Source organism: Pipra filicauda, unplaced genomic scaffold, assembly GCF_003945595.2.
Source record: "Pipra filicauda isolate LSUMZ 115617 unplaced genomic scaffold, ASM394559v2 scaffold277_size1012519_pilon, whole genome shotgun sequence".
Classification (NCBI taxonomy): Eukaryota; Metazoa; Chordata; class Aves; order Passeriformes; family Pipridae; genus Pipra; species Pipra filicauda.
In genome coordinates, this window is record NW_024104395.1 from 702,021 (window position 1) to 724,999 (window position 22,979).

Below are 22,979 nucleotides of genomic sequence, written 5' to 3' on the forward strand. Positions count from 1 at the left end.
ACCCTTTTAACAATATTTTATTCATGGTGCTGTTGTACCTTCTCTTTCTTGCTTGGTACTTGTGAGAGCTAACTCCTTTGGCATTTGTTTTCTGAGCAAACAGAACTAACAGGCATCCTAGAAGGTGCTGTATTCAAGAAAACTGGATGTGTTTTGGGTAGTAATTGGGAAATACATGTTACTGGGGGAAAGAGGGAAGTCAGGAAAAATAACCCTCACTGAGACTATTCTTTTGTGTTTCATTTTAAAGGTGATTGAAAAAGAAAGAGTTGAAAAAAGCCAAAAGTTAGATGAACTGAAACGAAGCGGACATGTTCTTTTGGATCAAATGGGAAAGGGTAAGCAACTTGAAGGTTTTTCTGTTTTGTGATTTAATCAGTTGAGTTGCTGGGAAAAAATATTGAAATGTTGTCTCTGGTTAAGCATCACAATATATTCTGTCCCTCTCCCTCCATTTATTTTCCTTCCGAGACACTGGTCATTGTTACCGTTACTAGTTAGCTGTGTGTTTTGTTTTCATTAAAGCTTATAGAAAAGCATTATTATTCTTCTTTAATGTGCATGTGCTCATTTGCGGTCTTTTAAGGATTATTTTAAGAAATTATTTCTATTTTAGTAACAATGGCAGTTACATGCTTTTGAGGGAAGGAAAAAATTGTCAATGTGTTTTGATGATACAGTCACAATTTGTGGCTCAAAGACAAGAGAGATGTTTACATGATTTGAGAAAATGATTGATTGTCAATTACAACACTTATCCATGGGATCTTATAATTAACATCTGTGAAAGTTGAATCTTAAAGCCTTGCCAAAATCTTGTTTCATAGAGACAAAACTCCATCAGTGAAATGTGATCTCCATAAAAGAGATGTTTATGTCATCTAGAGACAATCTTTTATATCTGCTATATGCTTGACTTCTGGTGAAGTTGGTATGACTGGTAGACAGCCAACAGGATGGTGTCACTGTCCTGCACACTGACCAGCATTCCTTTTGGAAAATGCTGATTTCCATTAGATTTCTTGACTGTCACATTTTTCCAGTCAGACTCTTTGCATATATGCCCCAATTTGCTAAGCATCTCCAATCCTCTCCTCCTAGCCTACTACAACTGAGGCTTTTTACAGTGGATACCATTGCACTGAAGCTGATGGCTGAAAGCCACTGATTTGACCTGGAGTTTGGGTTGTAAAAATTTTTATCTGTTCATTGTTTCCAAACGTGGACAAAAATCCTTCTTCCTCTCTCTTCTACAAACCCTTCAGCTTTGATAGGTCATGACTATGAAGCCAGTGTCTGTTGACTATAATAAAAAAATGCATAGTTGAAAAGCTGCTTTGCATCAGCAAAAAGTAAGATAGAGAAATTGCTTTTTGTTTGTCATCTTAAATGTTGGAATACATAGAAAATAACCAATCTACAGCCCGTAATGGCAGTGACTGGCTGTTGTGTGCATGCTCCTTCTGTATGACTGGCTGCAGCTGCTGTGCTGCTGTGTTGTAGGTGTGCCAAGCAGATGGTCAGTGTGTGAAGCATGGGCAGGATCTATGGAGCAGGGTCTTCAAGTGCTCTTGTAGAAGCTTGACTGCCCTAACAAGAGCATTGGGCTCCATTCGTGCTAAAGCAGTGCAGCAAAAAAACCCCTCCATGTGTCTTTCCTCAAAATGGGAGTGGAATATCTCACTCTTCATTTTACTATTAACATGGAAGTATAAAGCTGAAGCACTGTTAAGTAATAAGTATAGATTTATAGATAGTGGACTTGGAATCAAAGCATTTTGCATATTAATGCAAATGTGCACCTGTATTTGAAGAGAAAGTTTAAATGTCTGTTAATCAAAATGTGTTGCAGTTAATATAGTGATAATTTATATAATCTTTTTAGAAGGACTTCCTACAGTGGATATAAAAACTATGATGGAGAAAATATTGTCGGGGTGGAAAGACGTGGTTCAAAATCTAGAAGAAGCAGCCAGAAAGATAAAGTACCAGGAAGAAATAAATGCTTATTTGAAGGAAATAAATGAGCTTGAGAAGACTTTAATTGAGAAGGATGACTGGCTTAAAAATGATGCTTCTTCAGCATCCCAACCCTCAGCAGTCCGGAAAGACTTATGTCAGGTAAGTCTGGCAAAACTTGTTAGTTTCGCTTGGAAGGTGTCAGAAGCACAGGATGTCCCAGAGGAGCTTAACCTAGTCAGTGAGGTAATTCAGTTTCTAAGGCATGCAGGGCGCCTGATTTGACTGGAAGATTTTTGGTACCTGTGTATCAGGAATACTTTAGTGTTGTTGCCCTAGTAATGTGGAAGATCTGTGCTGCAGTAGCTCTACTAAAATCTTTCTGTTAACAAGACAACTATGAGTTTGGGTCTTGGTTTCAATCTTTCACAGCGGGAGTTAACACATCTGGTAAGCCTGAGTCCACGGCTGGAACATCTGAAAACCACCTGCAAGGCACTCACCTCTCAGCCCATGCCTGCAAGTTTCATTCAGGAGAATTTGAATGGTTTTCTTGATCACTTCAAGTTGACTCGTCAGAAACTAGAGGAACATCACCAACAGCTGAAAAAAGGTAAAAAAAAAATAAATATATATATAATTTTTTTTTTTTTTAAACATAACGCCTCCTGCTTACCTGTGTTCTGATTTGTTTTTTTGTTTTTTTGAGCTGACTGAGAACTCTTTGAATTCTGTTAGAGTTTTTGTATTGATTCTACTTAGCTTTGGGTCAAACTGGCAAAATTATTTTATCAAGGGAAAGTATATTTTTATGACCTCCTCTGCTCACACTTTAAAATACATTGTTCCATCGTGTTAAAAGCGATTATGGAAGGATGCGACATTCCTGAAACTTCATTTAAGGAATTAACAAGACATATTTAAGGTGCATAATATAGTTTGAAAATCAATGTCTCTCTGACACTTACACAAATAAATAATAATACTAGACATGAAAAATGGAAGATTAGAAGGACTTTAAAATGGAATTGCGCATGTGAAATTTATTCTTTTTCATAGCTTTGAGCACATGAGTCATACATAATTCCTTTTGCAAATTTCATCTTTGAAGTGATTTGGAATCTGGCTTGCTTTTCAGGCAGTTTCTACTTGGGCTTTTGTTACATTAAAAATTTCATTGTGAATATTCAAACCAGTCATGCTGGTTTCTAAATGATTTTAAATGTAACACACAAAATATGTAGTTCTGGTAATATATTAAACTAAATAGCAAGAGCACAGACCTATAAGAAGATTTTTTTTTTCCTTTGGTTTTTATTTTGGAGGAATTCGAGGAAGTGTTTTATTAGCAGCTCCAAATGGAAGAGCATTAACCCTTTATCCTGTGTGTAATAAAAATAGTCTCAGTTACTAAATTGTTGGGCCATCTATATAGTGTATTGCACCAGGCCTGCGTGCTTCAATTATAACCATGCAGAAAACTGTGAATAATGTATCTGTCTGCCACGTTTAAGTTACAAGAGTATGCTTTCATTCTTACTGTGATGAATGATTATTTTATAGCTTTTTTGAGTTCATGTACTTTTGAATAATTTTATTGATATTGTGTATTTTGGTAATTATACACCATGTAACAAAAAGACTGCTTATTTTTTCATGCCACACATCAGTTGAGGTGTTATCAGTGTACTTGAAGCAGTTATTGCTAGGTAAAAACATCTTACATATTTTAATATGTTAAATTTGTACTTGTGTATTTTTTTGAATGAGACAACCTGCAGTGAAATTATATTGCTGAAGTGCAGAGGGAAATGTCAGTTCAGGGTTTCAGTTTTCAGCATGGTTTGAATTGCTGCAAGGTAAAAGACCTTCCAGAGCCATATAACTGGTAGAAAAAGCTGGTGGTGTCACTTGCACATTTGTAAACTTGGTAGACTTTGACTGACAGAAGAACAGCTCCTTTCATGGCTCTTCTTTGAGCTTCTTAAAAATCCCTCATGGACTGCTATGCAGTCTCTCTCTATGGGCATTTTTTTAATGGCAATTGTGACTCAATTTTTTGTCAGTGTGAGGCTATTTTAACTATTTTCTTCTCCTCCAGGATTTGCTGTAGTTTAGTTGACAGTACACCTATCTGCTTTTTATTGAATTCTTTTTTTATCCCCTTTAAATTGATCCTGGATTTTTGAGAAAAGGAAGCTAGATAACTCTGATTCTCTCTAAAAATGTTGACTCATTTTTACAAACAGTAGGACAGTTCTGACAGTAAGCTGTTTAAAAGGTACCTGGTGAGTGAGAAAAAGGGTTAGATTAATTTTTACTTGTGGTAGTAGCAAAATTGCCTAGGAATCCAAGGGCAGAGAATGTGCATACCACAGTACAGGTCTTACAGGCGAAATCCTGTTTGCAGCAGTTGTCCAAATCTGTTGTTTTCATTCTGAAATGCCAGAATGAGGTACTGTCTCCTGCCTGGGATTCCACAGAGGGCTGGCTTGAACAAATTTTGAGAAGCAGTTGAAGACTGGAAGTAGATACTCCATCCAAACTTTAATTCTCTTTTCACTCTTCCTAGATAGCGTCTCTGTTCTGACAACAGGCTAAAAACTGCTATTTTCATATGTTTGTGTGTGTACACATATATATATATACAAAAAATGTAAAAAGCCATGAAAACACAAACCCTACTATTACACTAATATGTATTTTGTGTGTGTGTATATATATATCTATCTAAATACTAGCTTATATAGTTACTATATATAGTGCATATATTTTACTTGCTATGTACTATATTGCTATTATGTATGTTATACTTTGTTTTCTATGTATAGTAGATATCTTTGTGTATGTTTGCAGAAAAATAAGAGATAGATCTAAAAGTTTTAAAAATGAAAAATACTAAATTGTGGGGGGTCGAGACATGTAAATGTCAAAATACTATCGATTCCACGACCCCACCGACCCCAAGAGATTTAGGTGCTTAGGTGTATAAGAAAAATTCTGAAAATGGGATAGAGTGTATAAATGTTTTTGGAGGTTGTCATATTTCTTATTTTATTCTATATAATACATATTTTTACATTATATATTTAATATTTTTAAAGGAAAAATATTGTTATCAACAAAGAGTTTTTTTAGCTCTTGGAAGGCTGATTATGTTCACATCTCCTATAATTTGTGTCTCGCATCTGTTTCTTTACCTTGTATTTTGTTCCATTACTCTTTTCTGTGGTACCAGAGACAGAAAACCAGCCAAGCCAAGAGTATGTGGAGTCCCTGCAGCAGCTGAAGGACACACTGAGCGAGCTGGAGGGGAAGCAGCAGTCCATTGCCGGTGAACTGAGCGAACCCAGTAAAGTTGAGAAGGCCCTGCAGCAGGCAAAGGTAACACCTTCACAGTGAAGTGAGGAATTTGCTAACTCAACTATGGTCATCTTCTGTTCTCCTGCCTTGCTTTCAGTGGGGTAACTAATGTTGCTCAGAGAGATGTTGGTCAGGTAGTGGTGTGTGGAAGACACTTCTGGAGGTGCCTTGTTGAAAGCTGGGTTACCACAGGCTGCCGAGGGACATGTCCAGCCAAGGGCTGGCTATCCCTGAGCCTGCAGACTTCACGGCTTCCCTTGCTGCCTGTGCCAGGAGGCAGGGCGAGAACTGAGATACTTGACTGGGGGAAGAGGACCTCAGACAGCCTTGGTGGCTTCCCCAGGCACTCTGGTGTGCATGTATGTCTTGTGCTCACCAGTCCCAAAACAGTTGTTAAGGCCACAAAAGTATCTCCTAGAGGCTTGGTTGGATCAGGTTGGTGACCTGATCCAAGGTCTGCTCCTTTGCCGCTGAGTTGCTCCTTTGCCGCTCCTATGCACCACAGCCGTACCTGTGCCTGGTCTGCTTGGGCTTGCTGTCCTGGAGAGGCCATGTCCCTCCTTGTGGCAGTGCAGGCTCCCTGCCTCTGCCCTTCTGCATAGACCATGGTGTATGGAGTATTAATATAATACAAACCACATAGACCCGGCTAGTTTGGGGGTTCTCAGCCAAATCCTCTTTATTCAAATGAAACAACACCTTATATACGTGGGTTCAAAGTAACACGTGACTCCCCTGACTACTCACCAGGGGTACCTCATTACTCATGTACATGGGAGTACATTTGGACTTCATTTCCCATGATGCCTCATCCAGCATCCTTCCTGTAACCCGACTCCTACAATGGTGTGCAGCCTTGTAACCCTTCCCTCCAAGCACTGGTTAAAGCCCACCCAGATGTGAGGTGCCTGCCTACCTAAACTGTGTCTGAGGGTCAGCTGGTTAAAGTGATCCCACTTCATCCTGGTTGGATGTTTGGAGACAGTAACTGTGCTTCTCTGGCCTCTAGATTGCCTTTCAAAGGGAAACAGTGTTTGTGAGCCATAAAGGTAATTGATAACATAAATTCTGTGTAGTAGAAACAATATTTTGTTTCCTACTGTGAGCCTATAAAGTAGAGGAAAAATCTATGGATGACAGTTGCTTTGTAAATGTCAGTTACTGGGGCAGAGGTGGAGCTCTCTCCAGGGAGATAATTGTGCATCTCTAATACTTTTTCTATTTGATATTTTTTTTCCCCAAAAAAACCCTATAAACAACTACTTTCCTGTCTCCTTCACCATTCCTCACTGCTTTTGTGGAATCATGCTTAATTCGGAAGAATGATTTTTTTTTTTCCCTCTGTGATCGCATAAGAGGGGCTTCAGGTGACTCTGAAGGAGCTCTTGATCTCTGGATGATGGGTGGGGAGAGGCCCTATCTGATTATATCCTTATCTGTTTAGCAGAAAGTGATCATTTTTAGAAGTCATGTAAACAAAGGTGTTAGTGCTTTGGTTTTTTTGAGCTAGCAGATTAAAATAAGTTTTGATTCTTGTGTTTTCTCTTTAGCGTTGCTTCTGTATTGTTAAAAGTTGGCAGAGATTTTCTGGTCCATATGCTACCTGAATTACAATGGCATTCAGTCTTTCAAGGCTTATCTTTTCCTGCTTCTGCCCAAATTTCACCTCCCCTTTTTCTTCAGAGAACTAATTAACCTGAAAGGACATTACTATGCTAGTGTGGGAGCTTTAAGGAGTGTGACAGGAAATAGGAACAAACTGTAGATGATGAGCTGCTTGTGGACCTTGGGATTGTTCAGCTTCTGCACTGTAACAGGTGCTGATAAGTGCTTCAGGCATAGACCCAAGACAGGGAGGGATTTGCTCAGTCTGTGGTCCCTTGCACAGAAAGCTCTTGTTTGCTGAAACAGACATCCCTCTTCCCAGTCTCATTTCTACCTCACCACCTCTCCTCTTAGAAGAAATGGTACACTTTACAGGGAAAGGATAAATAGAAAGTAAATCTGAGAACATAAACTTATAAAAAAATTCTTCCTCAGTAAAAATACAGGAAAATGTATATGCACACATTCCACATGTACACATAAAATGCATATACTAGCAAAATTAAATGAATTAAATTAATAATCCTTTCATGTGTTCATTCCAAATTTTTCTTAAGCAAATTTAAGCTGAATAACAAAAATGACCAGTTCAATGAAATGGCAGCATTTTTCATGGCTTATACCTTCAGCTGATTTTTATTTTTATAATATTAGTAAATTAACTCTTTCAGATCAAGAGATTGTTTCTATCAGGAATACCACAGTGAATATATTCAGATTATATCCTCCCTGTATTCCAGCTGGAAAAGTAGTTTTCAGAACTATCTAGGGCTTTCTTTGCAACTAGATATTGTATTTTACTTCACAAAACTTGGAAGAACACTCTCAGCCTGTTTGTTTGTTTTCTTTTAAAGAAACAAACACCTGTGGGTGGAATAAAAATACCGAAGTCCTGGTACACTTACATCGCAGTTTCTTTTATGACTTCAGTGTAACATAGCCATTGCTTTGTTAACTTGCGTGACAGTATTGTACAGTGCAGGAGAGGTGTAGGTACCTGGGCTTGTTTAGCTACATGGCTAAGCTTTGCTGTCCCTTCTGTAGTCTCTGCTGCTGCACCAGTTGAACAGATGAAGATTTTTCTACTTAAAAGGTTGTTGCAACATCTTTGCTGCAATAACTACAGTAACTGGAATATAACTCTTCACTGAATCTATGTGCTAAATCACTGCACAATGGAACTTCTGAAGTACTTGCATTTGTATGTGCGTACCTGTTGTATGGCTAATACCGTAAGGACGCGTTTTTTCTTTTTTCTTTGTTGTAGGCACTTTGTGAGACACTGGAAGCCCAGAAGCCCAGGGTAGATAAACTTGCTGAAGAAACAAAAGCTTTGGAGAAACATGCTGCTTCGGATATAAAAAACATCTACGTTCAGGAGTTCAAGCATCTGCAGGGACAATGGGACAAGTTAAAGCTCAAAATTTCCAAAGATGTTAAACTACTGGAGGGAATTGCATCCAAGTTGAGAATATTTGAGGTAAAATGAAAGGAATTTTTTTGTTACATAACGTTAAATAACTCAGTTGCTCTTTGTCTGTGTTCTTGCAGGAGTTAAGATGATACTGATTGAGAAGTGATATGGTGGTGAGCCCCTAGTCTGACAGAGGCCGAAAGCATATGTAGTGTATTTGTAGCAGAGTAGAAGTGGGCTTTTAATGTGCCCAGGATATTGTCTTCTAACAGCAATACTTTTCACATAAAATTAGTGTCCCCCTCTTTCAATACCAGAAGCAAAGGTTATGCTAAAGTCAAGGGTATGTCAGCTGTGCTCGTTGGTCCCAGCAGTGGCAGATGTGTTCTACTGTGGTGGTTGGCAGATGCCCAGTGCCTTTCTAGTTTGTCATCTATAATTGTAATTCCATGCTTGCTACAGAAAACCTGCTCCTTCAAGTGGTGTTTTGGTCAACCTGGTTAGTTAGCAACCCTTGCACTAACAAGGGTTAGTGCAACCTGTTAAAAAAGGAAGTAAAGAAAATACTTGGGTATTGCGAGTTTTCCCTTTCCAAATGATGGCCTCCGAAGTGTCAGGAAGGATAGTTAAAGAATTAAGGTTAACCAGCAGTCTTATATATACATACACATACACGCACACGCGCGCACATATATGTGAACGACAGAAAATCCCACTGCTTTAAAAATGAAGGGATGGAAAGCAAGGGTACCTAGATGCTTAACCCATTGATAACAAGGGGAGTCATGAGTGCTTAAGTAACTTATCTGAAGTGGACTCAGTATTTACTGGTTAGATTGATTTCTTTGTGCTTGCTTTAACTCCTTTCTTAAGACTATTTGTATTCTTGTGGGGAGAGGAAGAAAAAAAATAAGGAAAATAGGTATATGAATATACATGAAAATGTATTGTGATTTAGCCTATGATGATATTGTTGTGAGCCAAAAGTTAAATAGGCACTAACCGTTCTTCACTATCAGCTTGAAAGTGTAAGCTCATCACAGCAGTATAAAAGCCCAAATACAGTGCCATTGTTTTTCCCTAGAGTATTGTTTAACTAGGCTTTAAGTTTCATATTATTTTCCTTTTCATATTTCATTTTAAAATTCAAAAATCAAGAAGGTACTTTAGAGATCCTCTTATGAGGAAGGCACATTAGCTAGCAAATAAGTATTTTTACATGCTCTAAATATATTTTAATGTGTGGATTTATTTGCATTCTTTTTAACAGAAGATATATCACACAATTTATAAACATAAACAACTGTCTGTGCACTCTCTTCAGGACATTGGTACTGTGCACGCACACCACCGCCTTTCCTTAAGTTTCTTTCAATCTTGCTCTCCCTTCTCTCTGAAGCAGCAAATGATTCCTTTATTTGATAGTCGATTCAAATTTCAATTTGATAGTGGGTTTTATTATTTTCATTTTTCTTTTATTTTAAGCCAGACAGGATCTTTAATGACTACTCAAGTACAGACATATGTTTAAACTGAAATTTATATTACGAAGGCCAGGTAACTGACTTGCATGATGTTTCAGTGAAAGTTGGACAAGCCATTGCTGATTATGGTTCAGAAGTAGTAAAAGCCTCAATCCCATTAAAGATTTTACTTGATGGAAAAAAATGCTGAAGGGAATAACTTGATCATGCTTGTAAAGTGTTATTCACTATTTATTTCAGGACTTGAGCTGCTCCCAGCAGTGTGTGTATGTGATCTGTGTGTATGAATAGCATAGATATGGTACTCCAGTCTGGACTTGTAAATAGAAACCACAAACCAGTTTATGAATAGGAAAGGGAATTGTAGGCTTTCAGAGGGAAAAAGTGTGTTTCATTTGTTAAACTGTACTACCTGAAGCATAAACGTAAAAGCTGTCCCTGTCCCCATCCCCCTCTACCATAAGTGTGTTCAGAAACATGTATATTTGTGCTTCTGCTTTTAGTCTGGTTCCTTCAAACTCATCCTTTCAGTAGCTGCTTGCAGCAGTCTGGGATGATGTGGAACTGTGGAGCAGCTGGTGCCGCTGGTCAGCAGGAGCTGACAGCCCAAAGTGAGGTGGTTTGTAACTTCTAAGGCTTAACCAAGGCCTTGGTGATTACTTTTCAGCAACCACTTCCTCATTAATTTTTCTCTTGACTTAGACCTAATCTGCAATATCCCACCATGTCTCATTCACTTACCATCACACTCTGATCTCAATTATTTAGCATGACAGAGTAAATATTCTGCATGTAAGTTTGCCTCAGTGTCCTTTGTGCAACAACTTTCTATGAGTCTTATTCTTCAAATGGTTGCAGATTTGCAGTTGCCTTGATTAGCTGTAGCTACACTGCAAAACCTACTTACCTCATGAGTTTGAGCAGCGTTTTTTCCCTCCCTTAATTTGTTGCATTTGCAGAATTCTTCTTTTTCTGCACTTGCATCTTGTTGAGTGGTCTGTACATGCACCTACTTTCCTAAATCACAGCTTTAACTGTGTGAAGAATGGATCTTGAAAGCTGAAATTCTTGTATTTAACTGAGAGTATGCTATTGAGAGTAGGGTAAACATGTGCAATATTAACATGGCAGGTTTTCGGTTAGTGATCCATTATTTAGTTTTTTCAGTCAAAGGTGAAGCATCCTGTTCTCCATAGCTGTCCAGAGTGATATTGGTACCGTATACCATGTATATGAAGCACTCACTGATGAAGGATACAGATTTTCATGCCCATGTGACTTTTGAATTGCTATGGAGAGCAGAGCATTGAAGCAGCACACTGTTTTGTGTAGATCTGAGAACAGAATTTGCTCCCCAGTAAGATGTTAAAAAATTTTCCTGTTACTGTAAAAGGAAGTACAGAAACTGAAAAAGAAATTATAGCAGAAGAAACAATGAAGACAATTATTAAATACTTGTTTTATTAATATTTGCTTTGTTAATATTATTCTTAATTGAAAATGAAAGAAATTCATATTGATGCTATCTGTAGAAATATGAGGCTTACATTGGGGGCATTTTCTTATGAACGATATTTTTAAGTATGCACTTCCTGTGTTTTCCAAATGTTTCATAGAGCTAGCAGTGGATGAACAGTCGTGTTACATACTCTGATTTTTTTCCTTTTGAAGGAGTGGTACTAATCTATACAGAGACTTTTGTAGTCTGGCACTGTATAAATAAAAATGAGCATGTGGAACAAGTTGAATAAAAATTCTGGGTACCGCATTGAACAGACCAGGACATAACTTGTACTGCACGAAAGATTGGTATGGCAGACTTGGTATGTGGTCCTGGTGCAGACACCGAATTGGTCAGTAACACTGATACCAGAGACACAAGATCAGTTTTTGGAGGATGGCTGGGCAGTACCTCCTTGGTTAAGAAAGAACTTGAAGCATCCTGCTATTAAAGGGGAAAAAAAAAATTAAGTGGGGGAGAAAAGAAAAATAAATAAAAAAGGAATAAGTGAATGTCAACTCTTGGAGAACATGTGGTTGTGTGCAACTAGATGCAAGTGTTAGTTTATTTTTAATGTTTCTTTTTTTTCCTAATTCACCTTTAAAAGCAGACATTTCCCAAAACAACACTCCTTACATTTAGGTTTTTGAAAAGAAACAATGTCAATATTCTTGTTTTAACAGCAAGCAAACAGATGAACAATGCTTAAAATGTCCTTGTTAGTCTGATGAGAGAGTTGGTGGCAGATCTGCCTGTGAGTCCTGCTGCTTAGGTGGCTCTTCTGTTATTTGTGATGTGACAGAGGCTCCCCTAGCCTGACAACACATCCCTTAGTGACATAATCTGGGAGTGATGTTTTACTAGCAGACTGTATTACTCATGAGATGAGAAAAATAGACAAGGCTCATATTATGAGTTTTGCATCTTGTATTTTCTAGAAGAAATTTTCTGTATCTTGCATTCTGTGTTATCATACCTGGAATAATGAATGGCTTGCTGCATCTTTGATTAGGTATCGCCTTCAGATCTTTTAAATTCGCTGCATGGCTGTACATCATGTGGTTTTTCTAAGAGTGAACGAGTTAAAATTCAGCACATTTGATCTTCATTCCTTCCTGAAATAAGTTTTAAAAACTGGTCCTGGAGAAGTGAAGGCTCTGGGGAGACCTTATAGCAGCCTTCCAGTATTTAAAGGGTGCCTGCAAGAGAGCTGAAGGAGAACTTTTTACAAGGGCGTGTGGACAAGGGGTAAGGGCTCTAAACTGAAAGAGGGTAGGTTTAGATTGGATATTAGGAAGAAATTCTTTACTGTGAGGGTGGTGAGACACAGGAACAGGTTGCCGAGAGAAGCTGTGGATGCCTCATCTATGGGAGTGTTCAAGGCCTGTTTGGATGGGGCTTTGAGCAACGTGGTCTAGTGTAAGATGACCCTGTCCATGGCAGGGGAGTTGAAACTGGACAATCTTTAAGGTCCCTTCCAACCCAAACCATTCTATGATGTTGGATGTTCATGTCTAAAAATTGTGAACTCTTGTACATCAACAATCTACACTAGTTATTTGACCGTTGATAATTATTTACCTGTGCAATGAAGGAGCATTTATTTAATGAAAATTCTGTAGACTTGACTTGTGATTCAGCAAGTTATTTAAATGTGTATCTAACTTTGAGTAATCCCACTTAATTCGCTTCAGCTACTTATGTAAATATCTTATAGTAAGAAAGCTAAATTAGTTATGTGCTAAAATGCCTTGTCAAATGGCAGCCTTTATAAATATGTATTTTTTTACATTAAGCCATGGTTCACTGTTAAGCCTCCTGGGGTCTGTTTTCTGGAAAATGATGTTCAGGCTAATCAGCTGCAGGAAATTCCCCGAAAAGGAAAAGTAATGAAGAAAATGTCGTGACTTTGACCTCTAATGGTAGCATTTGCCTAAAAATAAACATGAACTTAGTGTAATGGTTTTTCATTAGTGCAGACATTTTTTGAGAAGCAATGGGTAATGTATTGGTCTTGAAAAAACTGTTAGTATGAGATTTTTAAGAAAACAAAGTGTGTGCTTTCATCCTCAGTGACACGCAGAGTAGATGGTGAAGCTGATGAGCTTGACTCAGCTTCTCAATAACAGTTCTGTGTGATAATGATTGTGTCAGGATAAAGAGATGCCATCTATTGAAAAACCCCAACCAAACAGTCAAAAAATGTTGATTAGAGGAAGTCCAACTATATTATTTAAAAATGGCAACCACATAACTTGATTAGGACAAGGAAAAACTCTCTTTGTGCTTTAAATTTGCATTGGTTTTGTTTGTAAGGACGATTTATGTTTAGCATTATTGACTCCTCCACATACACATTTTTATAGGGTCCTTTCTTTTCCTTAAGAATGCAATTTGCCTTTCATCAAGTGTGGTGGAAACCATGCGTCGTTTTTGTCATCAGAAAAATGCTATTCCCAGCCAGGTCCTTCATGTGAACCATGTACTTCTTGAAGCCATGCTCTCCGCCTTACTCGATCATGTGGTTCTGTGTGATAGCCTGGAGCATTGCACTGTCAATTAAACCATGCTCTGGTGGATGGAAGAATATCACTGTTGTAAATTTAATTTTTGTGTACACTTGAGAACAGAGAAATTTGGGACACCTCTGCCCTCCAAAAGAAAACCCACAACAAAACAAACCCCAAAATGAAACCAAAGTTGGTCTGATGCAAAACCAAGACAATGCTAGCAGCTTGTAGAATATTCTTTTGATACTAGCAGAATTTGAAATGCAACTATCATACATTCTTTATCATGATATTGTATCAACTCTTCCTTACTATATTTGTTTAGACTGACTCAAAAGTTGTTCAGAAGTGGATGGATGGTGTTAAAGACTTCTTAATGACAGAAAAGGCTGTTCAGGGGGATACTGAAGGACTTCAAAGGCAACTTGACCAGTGCACAGTGAGTTTTGTTCTTTTAAGGAATCTTTTGAAATAATGAGTAGCATCTTTTCTTTACTGTTTTACTTTTATTAATAAATATTGTCCATAGCATATTCCATATAGCCCAGCAGAAGAATTGTTGTATCTTTCTTCAGAGTGTATTTTAATTAGTTTCTTGTGTGTAGCTATAACACTTTGTGCTTTTCAAAGGCCTTCACTGATTCCTTCCTAGTCAGTGGCACATAATGATCGCTGTTATGTAGAATTTCATCTTATAGCAAGTAATTACAGTGTACGTTCAAATGTTTGTTTCCAGTACAGTATAAACTGAGGTATGCCAGAAACAGCAGTATTTAGTGCATGTAATCTTCAAACTTGCATTGTTCTGGTGTTGACATTTGGCATGTGAAAATGTTTATGCTGTATATGGCAAGCTGTATTTTGTTTTTTAGTTCCATGATTCTGATGTTTTGAACCACTAAAGGATTGTTTTAAGCAGTCTGGGATTGAACACTGTATCAATCTGCTCCTGAAAAATTTCTCTGGAATAAGTAAAAGTTAGAAAATTATTAGTAGCCTATAAATATATGTAAAATCTTGCTGAAGAACAACATTCTTTTTCTCCAATGTGTGCTCAGATGTTTGTCAATGAAATGGAGACAATTGAACCATCACTGAAAGAGATGAAAGAAGTAGAAGCTGCTTTAAGAGCTCAACCTATTTCAAGCATAAATACTTGGACAAAGTCTAGGCTAGTAGACTGCCAGACTCAATGGGAGAAACTGAGTAAGCAGGTGAGTTCTTCTTTCGTTGCTAATACTTGCTTGTTACTACAGATGTCTGTTCGGTTGTGTGGCATTGGTAACCTTGTAATTGTTTGTAATTAAAAATTAATTTGTTCGCTTTGTTTCATGCTGCTCTTTCTGGGGTGTGTGGGAGGGAAGTCTGACTTTTGTTTTGCTGTTTCTGAAATCTGGACTTTATTCTGTCCCTGTATAATTTCTGTCTTCTTCCAAGCAGCTTTGAAAAATAAGTGGCTATAAATAGGCTACCACACCAGTCCGGTGTATTTAGTTGTTTCTTTTGGGTAGAAGCTTTTTGCTGTCTGTAGAAACACAATTCTTTTGTTGCAGTTCCTGGTGAGCATCTGTGTTGGAGAGCCTTGCCGTTCATATAGAATCCAGGTTGTTTGAGCTGTGGAGAGAAGTCAGGCCTGAAGAGTGTTTTAGTGCTCTGTATAAAGATATATCTAACTATATGATACTTGTAATCAGAAGAGGGTTTTATTCTGTCTGACTTTTTCCAGGGATTGTCACCAGTTTATGTGCAATGAAGGGGAAAATAAAAAGTAATTTTTCTCCTTCCCTTACCTCTAGATTTTGTTGATCTACTAAAAAGGGTTCATAAGTTTGTGAGTGTGTGTGTAAAAATAAAAGTCTTTTGTTAATTAAAAAAGCCTGAATATGTTTTGAAAGTAAAATATTTTGACAAAGACTTGTGGTTTTTCATATATAGAAGGACATTTAAGTAACAAAACTGCTGTTCCTTTCTCTACCTTGGATTCTAGATCATTAGTCAGAAAAATCGTCTGTCTGAAAGTCAGGAAAAAGCTGTAAATCTGAAGAAGGATTTGGCAGAGATGCAAGAATGGATGACCCAAGCTGAAGAAGAATATTTGGAAAAAGACTTTGAATACAAGTCCCCTGAAGAGCTAGAGAATGCGGTAGAGGAAATGAAGGTCAGCAGTACCAGCTCATTGTAGAGTCCTGATTAAAGAGAAACAAAACTTAATGGCTTTGGGGGTTGACCTTTTGTGGGAATATTATCTGTGTGGAAAGGAGCTTGGGTCATGACAAGGGTAGTGGTATTTTACATCTTTGCTTTGTGGAATTTTTGTTTTTTAAAGCATAAACTGTAAAAGCAGATGTTCTATTTGGCCACAAGGTGGTAGGGATTTCATAATGAATAACAGCTTGCCCAGTTGTTGAGTCAGGCTTACTTTGTATAGCATATTAAACACTAAGAATATGGAAAGTAGGAGACGAAACTTGAGAAAGAAAAGGTGATGCTATACCCATCTAAATTAGAGGTTGTGAAAACATTCTTCCGCTTCTAGCTCTTGGACTTCAGTTTCTTGTCCACTAGGTATTGTAACTTGACATTTAGAAAATTTAAAACAGGTTTAAAACAGGTCTATTTTAAGGTTATCTTGTTTTTATCATCTGTTGCAAACAGCGATCTCTTAATATCCTGAGTTGGAAGGGATCCACAAGGATCAGTGAGTGATGTTGGTCTCTGCTTCTCTAATTTTGGGTTTGGTGGCCAAATAAATGGAGAGGAAGGAAATATTTTTGTCTCATTATAATCTATTTTCAGTTGAATAGGTAATTTTCTTGGATATAGGTACAGAGTAAATAAATCTCTGTGGTTTTTTATTTGAGAGCTCAGGCATATCTTCATAGATGTTTTGACTTGTATGTACACTTTTTAAATGAGTATCCACTACACTGTTACTCAATGGACCATAGAAAAGAATTTTCTCCCTTACAAGTGCTTTGACAAAGCTATTTGAAGTTCAGAATTGTTCTTTTAGAAGAGATTTTCTGAAGCAGTCTTTAACAAGTGTTTTAATATATTCATGTCCCTTGAAACCATTTGAGATTCACATAGTCTGACAGCTGGCTGAACACAAGCCAAGGAAAGGAAGAACCCTCTTTTCATTGGCAAATCTGTGAGACTTTGAGCACATTTACCTTTGTCAAATCCAGATTATGTTATGTATTTTAAATTTGACAGTTATGTCACTGAGCCAGTAAGTTTATTGTAACACTTGCAATTCCTCTTTCATTTGCAGTAACAATAGTATCCTGGGACTGCTTTTAGGACTGGGAAAGAGCACTCTCTGTATTTAACTAGGCACGTTTTTGCATATGGTTTTGACCTTGCCAATTCTGCTCTCATTTGAACAATGTGGAACTCCTGATGACATTTAAAGGAATAATTTTAAGATAAGAGTAGATGATTTTTGATAATCCTACCATAGAATGTGTTCCCAAATTTTCCATTCTTTGCCCTTCCATTAACTGGCTTTTTTTCTCTTTTACCATACATTTAGAAGACATCTTGAAAAATCTGTATGAAAACTATGCTGTCATGTACTAAATTCTACCATAAAGTGCAATGCCTTGTTATTAGAGATACTTCAACTTCAAAAAACTGATTTTGAAACCTGAAAAGGACAGTCACTATTTCTAATGGCTTCTGTTTGTCTCAGTGGAGACAAACAGACTCAGTGGAGTCTGTCTGATCTGTCTTCCAGCTATCTTCCTTCCTGAATAGTGGTTAAAGCAAAACTTGACAACTGATAATATTATTACTCCAGACCTGTGCACTGGGAGTTGTACTGTGCCCAAGAATACATTGGCAGCAGGATTTCCAGTGTAATATTGCTGATTTTTCCATTTGAGGGTGAGTATCTGACTGTATGGCAATTAAAGACTGCTCATGTAATCCTTTTTTCTTTGGGCAGAGAGCGAAGGAGGATGTGTTGCAGAAGGAGGTGCGGGTGAAGATTCTCAAAGACAACATCAAGATGCTGGCCACCAAAGTGCCCTCTAGTGGTCAGGACCTGGCAACTGAGTTGAACGTTGTGCTGGAGAACTACCAGCTACTGTGCAATCGGATAAGGGGGAAATGCCACACGTTGGAGGTAAGAATGATAGTCATATCGTAGTCATATCTGTTCAGTATCGTTATTGATGATCTGGATGAGGGGATTGAGTCTATCCTTAGTAAATTTGTGGACAATGCCAAGTTAGGTGGGAGTGTCAATCTGCTGGAGGGTAAGAAGGCTCTGCAGAAGGATCTGGACATAACAATTCAATGGGCTGAGAGGCCAATGGTATGAGGTTCAACAAGGCCAAGGTCCAACACTTTGGCCACAACAACCCCATAGAGTGCTATAGGCTGGGGGCAGAGTGGCTGGAAAGTGGCCCAGCAGAAAAGGACCTGGGGGTGCTGTTTAACAACTGTCTGAATATGAGCCAGCAGTGTGCCCAGGTGGTTCAGAATGGCATCCTGGCTTGTATAAAAAATAATGTAGCTGGCAGGATCAGGGCAACAAATCATCCCCCGGAACTTGGCCCTGGTGAAACCATACCTTGAGTATTGTGTCCGGTTCTGTGCCCCGCACTACAAGGACATGGAGTGTGTCCAGAGAAAGGCAGTGGAGCTGGTGAAGGGTCTGGAGCACAAGTCCTGTGAAGAGCGGCTGAGGGAGCTGGGGTTGTTTAGCCTGGAGAAAAGGAGGCTCAAGAGTGACCTTATCATGCTCTACAACCACCTGAAAGGAGGTTGTAGCCAGGTGGGGGTCGACCTCTTCTCCCAGGTAACTGATGACATGACAACAGTCTTAAGCTGCACCAGTGGAGGTTTAGATTGGACATTAGGAGGAATTTCTTCACTGAAAGAGTTGTTAAGCGTTGGGATGGGCTGCCCAGGGAGGTGGGGGAGTCACCGTCTTTGGAGGTGTTTAAGGAAAGACTGGACATGGCACTTAGTGTCATGGTCTAGTTGGCATGATGGTATTTGGTCAGAGGTTGGACTTCATCTCAGAGATATGTTCCAACCTAATTGCTTCTGTGATTCTATAAAATGGGGACAGGTGGCACAAGAGGAATGGAGAACGATACTGAAAATGTCTGAATACAGTAGCTTCAGCATAAATGCATTTTACTGTGGCTCCTTTCCAAGATTGTTTTCCCTTGAAATGACATCCTTGGAATCCATGAGATACCATCTAACTTTGTTTTTATAATCTGTATTGTATTCAATGCTTCTGCAAATAAGTAACCTTGTCTCACAGCTCTGTTATTCATCTGTGCATCTTCCAAAATGACAAAAAGGAATTTACCAGAATTTAAAGGTTGAAATATAATAATAATTAGAACATGTAGTTATGGTCTGGGATAGGGTGTGTATGTCCTATCTTTCAAGTGGAGTGGATGGATTTTGTTACATTCTTACATAGTTAAACAAACTTGTGTCAGTGATAGTTTTAGCATGAGTTTAGAGACTACTAGGCTTATTTCTCTGTATCTTCCTGCTGTAGCTGTAGGTTTTTCTGTCTAGACCATACTGTGCCATGGCATATTTTTGAATATTTTCTACTTGTCTGTTTTAGGTGAATTTCTCAGAAACATATCTATAAGTTGTTCACAGAGTATATGAGCTATTCCAGGCATTCTGTATTCTAGGCTATTTTTTTTTTCTGTTTCTCCTAGGAGGTGTGGTCCTGCTGGATTGAGCTGCTACAGTATCTTGATTTAGAAACAGCTTGGCTAAACAATCTGGAAGAAAGGGTGCAAATGACAGGAAATCTGCCTGATAAATTGGATGCTGTCAATGATGCCCTTGAGGTATTATAATGGTTCTATTGGATTAGTAAATTTTCACATAACTCCATTAAAAAACAAGTAAATTCTTCACTTCGGTAGAATGCTGAAATGTGCTGAGTATTCTGATTCTTCATGTTAAATGAATGTATTACTCTGAATCAGAAACGGGTGTTGTTAAGATCCTCCACCAAAAGTGGAATTTTTCTGTACAGGATTATGCTTTACTTGGTACCATAATAAAATTGTATGCTGTCTCCTGGCCTCTGCAAATTGATTATTCCTTCCAGTGTTATAGTACTATGAAATGATGTGAATAGGCAAGAAATGCTGTGAGGCTTAATTATCTAAAGTAAAATCACCTCTATATTTGCCTTGTAACCATTATGAATTAAGCCATAACTAATTTATGCTTTTAGAGCACTTTCAAGACATTTGAGGTGTTAAACTTCTGTGTATGTGGCCATATTTCCAGCTCTGAAAATACAGTAATATTCAGTGCCTTGACCTTTAAAACTTTTTCTGCTCATTAGTCCCTGGAATCAGTCTTGCGACATCCAGCTGATAATCGAACCCAGATTCGGGAACTTGGGCAGACATTGATTGATGGAGGGATTCTTGATGACATCATCAGTGAAAAACTGGAAGCTTTCAATGCCCGCTATGAGGAATTGAGTCACTTGGTAAGAACTTGGGGCTGGGTTTGAAATAAACTGGGGTTTTCAGCTTAGTAGTCTGAAATGATTCTTGTTGGCTGAATTCATAGATGCAGGACTGCAATACAGGAAAAGAGTAAAAAGCATCACAGTGTTGTCAGCTGTTTTCAATTTGGAATAATGCCAAAGAGCAAGATGCTTTTCTTTTTTTCGTGACTTGAGTCAGGATTTGTTTTGCAAGCTCAACACACCCTTGTACTGCAGGGACCCCCTTGTATTTTTTCAGGTAAATGTGACAAAAAGGCAATTCCAAATTTAGGAGGGACAGCTCAACAACTGACGTTAATATTGCCTTCCTACTGCCATAAATATTAGTAAGTGGCTCACAAACTGTAAAAATGAGGAGGATAAGTGACATTTTCACTCTTTGAAATAGCTAGGAAGAAGTCACAGTGAAATAAAGAACAGAAGGAGAACATTCTTCTCATTACCTATCTATTATGTTGTCTTTTTCCTCTTTTCCTACTTCAGTCTAACCTTTTATAGATTTAATAAGTAGAGGAAGACTAGCTGTATTTCACAGTTCAGGTTGCATAGATTTTTAACTTGTGTTCCGTATCCTGGTAATACAGGCCCCTGCCAAATTGTATGGTGAGAGTTGTTTTCTGTCACTGCCAAAGTGTAGTCATAGAGGGGATTTTGGTTCATGCTCATTACAGTGAGCAACATAAATGCAGTGCCCTCAGCTGGGGGCTATGTGCTGTCATTTAAGTTAGCATTCACTACTGTTTTTCCTGTTGCAACAGTACTTTATTGCAGTATAAAAACCTATCTGCTTTGGTAGCTGCAGCGCTGACACACTAGGCTGTTGACAACTCTCCACATCTCTGTATGTGTATGCGTACATACACTGGTCTGTGCATGTGTTGATAGTGGGGAATTTAGTGACATTTCAGATGAACTTGGATGTTTTGCTGTTGAAGGAAGGGGCAATAAAGGGAAAGAACTGTGGACTTCTGTTTTGATACTGTAACATAATGAGTTTGTTGGTTTTAAAGGAAATGCGTGTGTTTAGACACCAAACAACACGTGATGTATTGCGAAGTCCCCGACTTCCATTGAGTAGCTAGTTTTTGAAACTAGTATGTTTTTAAGAGTACTTTCTTCCAGAGGTGATAGGGAAGACCTGTTTTTGCTATTCTGTATATCTAGCAGCACAACTCTCTGTGCCACTGTTTGTCTGTTACTGGTTCAAAAGCCACAGCAAACTTCAAAAATTGCTGCCTACTAGTGTTCTTTTTAGCCAGTCCTCCTAGCATAGGATTTTTTGGGTCTCTCTCACTTCGTTTTGAGAAACTTTACTAGAATTTGTATTGAATTGCAGCTCCATCTTGTCTTATCTTTCTGTCCTGCTCAGGCGGTGAGCCGGCAGATCACTTTGGAACAACAGCTTCAGACCATGCGAGAAACCGACCACATGTTACATGTCTTGCAAGAAAACTTAACAGATCTGGATAGACAGCTGACATCTTACCTGACGGATAGGATAGATGCCTTTCAGATGCCCCAGGAGGCCCAGGTATTTCAGTACAGTTCTTTGCCACAAAACATTTTGAAATATTTCATCATAGTGCTCAGCCTAGACTTAATAATTCATGAAGGCTTTATTTCAGTCCTGTGCTGATGCTCTAGGTGTTACTTTTGTAATCTGGATTGTTCTCTTCTTTTAAGAAAGTTGTATTGAATTACAGTGGCTTTTAATTTAACAAGCTGTCACCAAAGACAGAATATTCAAAATAAACCTGATGGTGTTTGTTTTACAGAGTAGATTTACTTGTGATGGGTAGTAGGTGGTAAGCAAACTCCCCTTCCCCTCTCTGCAAGCAATTTTGTGGGTTTTTTCCTATTTTTCTGAAATTGCAGAAAATTCAAGCTGAGATTGCAGCTCATGAATCCACCTTAGAGGAGCTCAAGAAAAGTGCTCGCTCTTTCCCTCCTGCTTCTCCCGAGTGCAGGTCTCCCCGCGGTGGAACTCAGCTGGATGCTTTGCAGGTAAAAATACGAGAGTCACACGCACTGCTGTGTCAGCCCGTAAATTGTTTGATGCAGTCAAACAAATCTCAGAAGAAAATATGTGCTTTTACTTGCTTTCATAAGGAAACAAACAGCTTTAGATGAATTGAATAAGGAAGCTTAAATTTCACAAGTATCATGAGATAAATGCTGAAAGTCAGAAAGTCTCTGTATTTCAGTAGAATGGGTATTTTCAAAGTGTATGATACAGAATTACAGCTCTTTCAGTTGGAGAATAGGAATAGGTGATGAAATTGGGCTTGGCAAATAGTGGTGCCATGTATTGCCACTGAGTTGTGGTGGCATGCCCTGTGATGGGAAATGCTTTAAATGTTATTTTTTGAAGTGCAGCTACTAATTTGAAACAATCTTTTTACATAATACTTATTAAAACAGAGAAAGCTTCGTGAAGTATGTACAAAGTACCAGCTTTTCCAGAAACCAGCTAATTTTGAGCAGCGCATGTTGGATTGCAAGCGGGTTTTGGATGGTGTTAAAGCAGAGCTTCATGTCTTGGATGTGAAGGATACTGACCCAGATGTAATCCAAACTCACCTGGAAAAGTGTATGGTGTGTATGCAATGTTCTTACCACATACTTA

General features: G+C 38.3%; 1 protein-coding gene across 1 annotated transcript in view; it reads left to right on the forward strand.

Annotated features, from left to right (window-relative positions):
- UTRN (utrophin) overlaps positions 1-22,979 on the forward strand; it is a 365,977-nt gene that overhangs the window by 97,896 nt on the left and 245,102 nt on the right. Inside the window, exons 19-32 of the mRNA XM_039382610.1 lie at positions 251-338; positions 1,886-2,121; positions 2,392-2,572; positions 5,198-5,343; positions 8,195-8,407; positions 14,162-14,275; positions 14,895-15,050; positions 15,824-15,994; positions 17,786-17,965; positions 19,539-19,673; positions 20,183-20,332; positions 21,723-21,884; positions 22,229-22,357; positions 22,775-22,948. Of these exons, the coding sequence (XP_039238544.1) occupies positions 251-338; positions 1,886-2,121; positions 2,392-2,572; positions 5,198-5,343; positions 8,195-8,407; positions 14,162-14,275; positions 14,895-15,050; positions 15,824-15,994; positions 17,786-17,965; positions 19,539-19,673; positions 20,183-20,332; positions 21,723-21,884; positions 22,229-22,357; positions 22,775-22,948 (2,235 nt within the window). The remainder of the gene's footprint in view (positions 1-250; positions 339-1,885; positions 2,122-2,391; positions 2,573-5,197; positions 5,344-8,194; positions 8,408-14,161; positions 14,276-14,894; positions 15,051-15,823; positions 15,995-17,785; positions 17,966-19,538; positions 19,674-20,182; positions 20,333-21,722; positions 21,885-22,228; positions 22,358-22,774; positions 22,949-22,979) is intronic.